Source organism: Onychomys torridus, chromosome X (assembly GCF_903995425.1).
Source record: "Onychomys torridus chromosome X, mOncTor1.1, whole genome shotgun sequence".
Lineage (NCBI taxonomy): Eukaryota > Metazoa > Chordata > Mammalia > Rodentia > Cricetidae > Onychomys > Onychomys torridus.
In genome coordinates, this window is record NC_050466.1 from 59,685,525 (window position 1) to 59,691,524 (window position 6,000).

The 6,000-nt window shown below is 40.3% G+C and overlaps 1 protein-coding gene across 1 annotated transcript in view; it reads right to left on the bottom strand.

Annotated features, from left to right (window-relative positions):
* Window positions 1-4,162, bottom strand: part of Ace2 (angiotensin I converting enzyme 2) — a 49,216-nt gene extending 45,054 nt beyond the window's left edge. The window contains exon 1 of the mRNA XM_036174790.1: window positions 3,875-4,162. Within this exon, the coding sequence (XP_036030683.1) occupies window positions 3,875-4,060 (186 nt within the window). The 5' untranslated portion in view covers window positions 4,061-4,162. The remainder of the gene's footprint in view (window positions 1-3,874) is intronic.
* Between the last annotated feature and the right edge of the window lie 1,838 nt (window positions 4,163-6,000).

Consider the following 6,000-nt stretch of genomic DNA (forward strand, 5'->3'; position numbering starts at 1 on the left):
CTAGATCATCAGATAGTCTCATTAAAGCAAACTCACATTTCCTAACTCTGCAAGTCAGTGCATACTGAAGAACAAGTGTTGATCTATAATAAAACAGAGAAAAGTCTGTAGTATGCAAATTTATGGGAACACATTCTCCCCTTTGCTCAGGAAAGGCTTGCTGTGCAAATACACAGACAGGGGTTGATATTTCTTAATTCTTGACCCGGAATTCTCCACTGACAAGGCCAAGAAGCAGGCAAAGGAAGGAACATGATGGCTTTTTCCCAGAACCTAGTTCCCAGCAGTTGTTCTGTGAATCTCAGAAGAGCCTCAGAAATGAAAGGATCTAGCTTCCTTCAAATCTGACCTCCCAGGGCACTCTTTATTCAAAACCACCTGAGCTGAGCATGTAGCTCAGTGCTGAGTACTTGCCTGGCATGCATATGGCTCTGGGATACACTTCCATACCACACACCAAAAAATCTAATCAAACCTACACACTTGAGATACCACTGAATAATACTTTTTGCTAAAGGTCAAACTAAATGCCAGGTACAGTATGAAATTACACACAAACACACATGCTGCATATTTTCCAAATTCAGCATTCTCTTATAGTATATACTACATTATTAATACTACAATCATAATTTTACTCAGTTTACATCTGAGTCGAATGGGTCTGAAGGAAGTTAATATACTTACTCAATTAGATGGGAACAAATATGGAGACCCACAGCCAGAGTGAGAGACCTTGGGACACTCAGTTCTAAAAGGGAAGTTTCCATCAAAGCCCTCCCCTCAGAGCTCAGGAACTCTGAGGAAGAGGAGGCAGAAGAGTGTAAGAACCAGAGAGGATGGACACACCAAGGAAACAAGGCTCTCTGAATCCACAGGATGGACGCACATAGCACTCACAGAAACTGACGCAGTATGCACAAGACCTGCAGGGGTCTGCAGCAGATGGGTCCTAGAGCTGAAGGGAGAAATGCACACACAGGTGCCCCCACCCTTAACCCAGAAGCAGTCTCCAACGGACAACCACTTGCAAATGAATTTTTCATTTTCTCCGGGGAAGTCTTGCTGGGAAACAAACTACTCTTTGGGGGTAGTCTGCATGCCCAGTAGTGGATGGCCAACAGAAAACAAACTCAACAGCATCTTTGGAGGTTCCTTATCTCATAATATTGTGTCAGGGCTGTTTGTTTGTTTTGTTTTGTTTGTTTGATTTTATTTTTATTTTATTTTATATATTTGCTCTGTTTCTCTCTGTCTCTGTCTCTGTCTGTCTCTCTCTCAGGTCTTTTGTGTATATATTAAAGCTTTCAGTTTAGTGTTTTTGTTGGATTCCTGAGTGTGCTCTATCTGTTTCTTGTGCCTTTTCTTGGGCTCTTTTCCTCCTGTTCATTTTGTCCTAATCTGATGTATTAGCTTTTGTTTTATTTTATCATATTTCATTTTAGTATTATCCTTTAGAAGCCTATTTGGTTTCTAATGAGAGACAGAAAGGGAGTGGATCTGGAGAGGAGGGGAAATGGAGAGGAACTGAGAGGAGTGGGGAGGGACTCTAATAAGGATATAGTATGTGAGGGGAAAAGATCTATTTTCAATAAGACACTTAATCAAGACCTTCAGCTTGGAAGATTCAGAGGAGGAACTGAATGAAGGCTGTTTGGCCCAACTTCATGATTACCATGTTATGGTCACACTCCATGTACACTTCCCCTTATAGCACAGTATATCTCAGCAATCTCATCTTAGACCTCCTGGAACACCTGTCCACTGCCTGGCATATAAGAGAATCTCAACACATGAACCTAGGAGAGAATAGGAAGCTGGACCATTCCCCCCCACACCCACAATCACCTCCCATTGCAGGTAAAGCACACCAGTGCACCTGAGGGCTTTCATGCACCTTTCACCACTTTCTAGCAAAGGGGCTATGGCATCCCTTGTTATTTTTCTTTCATTTAAATGTTCTTTTTTCCTTTAAAGGGCACACAATTTTCTCCAGTTTCAAACATCTGATAATTTATACTCTTCCATTTCTAGTTTTGGCTCTCTAATCAACCTGTAGAATTAAAAACGTTAACATCTTTTTTTTTTTCACTGTGCCACTGAGCCAAACCCCAACACCATAATAACCTCAGAGATTGTTTCAGCAAATATCACTACATCTTAATCTGCATATGTAGGCCCTCAAAAGAACTATCATGTATGTCTTCAAAAATCCTAACTCCCACCGGGCGATGGTGGCGCACGCCTGTAATCCCAGCACTCGGGAGGCAGAGGCAGGTGGATCTCTGTGAGTTCGAGGCCAGCCTGGTCTACAAAGCGAGCTCCAGGACAGGCACCAAAGCTACAGAGAAACCCTGTCTCAAAAAAGAAAAAAAAAATCCTAACTCCCTCTTACACTAATAATAGCCCACCAGCCTCAAGCATTCTTCTGGTGTTTTTATATACCTGATGAAGCACATATGAGTACTACTTATTATTTTTTTCCACAAGTGAATAAATTAAGACTTGGGTGGGAAAGATGGCTCAGTGGTTAAGAGCGTGTACATTCCTTGCAGAGAATGCAAATTTGGTTCCCAGTATCTATGCCTGGTGGCATAATTTCAGCTCCTGGGGTATCCAATATCTCTGACCTTTGTGGGCACCTGCACCCACATGCATGATTTTAAAATAATAAAAATAAGTTTTAACATAAAAAGTAACTAAGACACAGACTCTAATTAACTAACTCAAATTCACCCAACTAAAAAGTGATGGGGCCAGGATTTGGAGGTCAGTGGTCTAGTCTAGCTCCAGGCTAGCTAGCTTTCAAGCATGATGTTTCACCATGAACCATTCAGCTGAGAATATCTACAGTACACTTTGGTCACCTCCAACAAACTCAAATAAAAATTGAGAAAAAACTTATACTAAAGGGAATGTGGGTAAGACCAAAATGTGAGATCAGATAAAAGCAACTCATTTAGCAACATTATATTGTCAAAAGACTCCTTGATTTTCTTGAACTTTGGAAAAATAGAAAAAAAAAATCTTAGGATTTCAAAGGAGGCAGCAATTCTCAGATTCATTCTGTTCTATGAATGGCAGCACCTACCACCACCCGGCGGCAGTAATTTAGATACACAACACCCAGAGCATTTGAAGAAATGAAGCTTCTAAGCTACAGTTTTAAAGGAAAGCATTGCTGTGGGGTGGGCAGCAGGGGAGACACGAAAGTCTTCTCTTAAATAGTTGCTCAATTTTCCACCACTTAAATATACTTAAAAGGCACTTCAGGATCCGTGAGAAAGAAAGAAAAAATACTTCTAAGTTCTTGTACTTGTCAAGCAAAATCTGCTGCTTTCCCAGAGTAGGCTGAGAGTTTTCAGGACTGGTTTAATTATAGCTTTTCTTCTGTGACCTTTGGAAATTCCTCAGCACTCTGTAACAATGAAAGAAGGAATTCCCAAGTCCAGTTTTACCTAAGCCATGGTTACCTTAATTACTAAGCTGCTGCCTTCAGTAAAGCTTCACTTGCATTTTTCAGTTAATATGTCATTTGTAGCCCTCAGATAGTCCTGTTGGCATTCTGGGCTAAAGAAAAGTATTGACTCACTAACTTACAACATTTGCATGAATGCTTTGCATGCCAAGTATAATCAGAACAGTGATGGCAACTTCATCAAACATTTTTCACTTGAATCGTCTCTGGAATCTGGGCAGAGAGTTCATTCATAACAATTTTCCAAATGAATTCCAAAGTCAATTGAATTTAGTCATCTGGAATACTAGGATCAGAGATACAGAGATTTCTATGATTTACCTATCTTGTTTTATAGGCTGTCATTCTAGTCTTTAATAAACAGTCAATACCCCCTAGGTAGCCTCAAGAACTTACCATCTTTTGGGCATTCTCCTCAGTAATATTGGTGTTATAATTCCAAGAAGCAAGTGCACTTTGATAAGACAGGTCTTCAGCTTCCTGGTTAAACTTGTCTAAAAATGTCTTGGCCTGTTCCTCGATGATGGACTGAGCAGTAGTTACAGCAACAAGGCTGAGAAGGAGCCAGGAGGAGCTTGACATCTTTCCCCGTGCACCAAGATCCCATCCACTGAGCAACTTTCCCTAGAGTAAAATCTCTTCATGAGTTTTTCTCTCTCATCAGCCTTTGAACTTGGGTTGGGCACTGAGAAGGGAAGAAAAAAAAAAAAAAAAAAAAAAAAAAAAAAAAAAAAGCAGAAGAAACAGAAGAGAACAGTAAACAAGCTGCTGAACCAATATGAAGTTAATCCTGGAGAGGACAGATATGTAAACAGAATTTTTAGGATGATTTTTTTTAAGTAAACTAAATAAAGACATGTTATTCATTAATCCTAGAAAACCTTAGCTCTGCTAACATTTTATGGCCAAATCAAAACTTGGACATTCGGTTAATATGTTCCTTAAAAGCTGTTAAAGATACACTGTGGGTTGCTATGATTTGACAGTAACAAAAGAGAGGCTAGAATTAGAAACCATTGGAGATATATTAGAACTTACATCTTATAACTTATATCTGTTTCTGACAATTCTCTGTTTTTGTTTTCATTTGTTTGTTTTTCAAGACAGGGTTTTTCTGTGTATCTCTGGCTGTCCTGGAAATCGCTCTATAGACCAGGCTAGCCTCGAACTCAGAGATTTGCCTGCCTCTGCCTCCCGAGCACTGGGATTAAAGACATACACCACCACCGTCCAACTCCATTCTTTCTTTTAATTTCAAGAGAATGCTCACAAAAATTCACTCCTCTGCTTAACAGTTTCCTTTCCAAATAAGCAACTTTGCCTTTGTCTTTATGAGCTTCATTTAAAAAAAAAATATTCGTTTCTCTCCCCACTTCTGAAATTTTAAGACTGTTCTCCACTATATAGGTTTACTCCTCCCAGTGTGGCTTTGGCCAACTTTCAAGCTGTCATTGTCTATTTCTCAGGAGACATGTTAGACCTTAGTTCTATGGTTGACTTCATCATATGCCTCTTTCTCTTTGGCTTACCTGCTTAAAACTTAGCTGAAATCCCAAGGAAGTAAGAATGACTCCACATTATGAAATCCAAAGCATATCCATGTCAAGTCCTGGGCATCCATAGGCATGGAATCATGGCAGTGTGAACACCAAAGAGAATGTACTGGTTATCCTGTTGAAGTTCAGCAGCTGGCCCCGTGTCCTCATTCCCAGGGTGGAAGCCTGGCATAGATAAAAGAGAGGAGCCGCTTTAAATGGCGGGCCTCATGGGCCTGCTTGATTGTGATTGTGAAACCTTCATGCAGAGAAAACATTTCTCCACCCAGAAAAACAAGTCTTCCAGGTTTATACGAAATGGTAATAACCAAGCCTGAAAAATAATTCCACTACTTCACTTTATTCCCAACTCGGACAGACAATTGTAGAATAGGGGGGGAAGCAGAAACTGTTCAAAGTGCTTTGTGTTACATTTTATTTAAGCATCACAACATACCTGTGGGAAAATATTTACATTGCCTTTTATGGACTGTGAAAATGAGCTTAAGTAGCTAAACCTCGCAAAGTTAATAAGAGGTGGAACCGGGCCATGAATCCAGGCTGTCTGGCTCTAGAGCACAGGCTCCGAGCTAAGTTGTATGCTACAGTCCGGGTAGGAATGGAGCCATCCATACACAGCCAAAGGAGAAGGACTTAGTGAAGATGGTGGCTTTGGTCCCACTATATCAAATGTGAATCAAGATAAAGCAGGTGGTGAAGTTAAATAACAAAAACATGCAAAGCAAATGATACCAGGGAAAATTGGTGCAGACATGACACTGAGAGTCTTCCATACACAAGGAATCTGAAATCTGTTGGCTTCTCACAGGCTTAAGGAGACAAACAGACAAGACAATGGGGAGCAGCATGTGAGTCTCTGAGCAAGAACATTGCATGAGAAAAAAGCTGAAAGGAACCTCAATTCAGATGATCTCCATAATGAAATATTTGGAGTTAGGAGAGAAAATAGAGTATAGTCCAAATTCA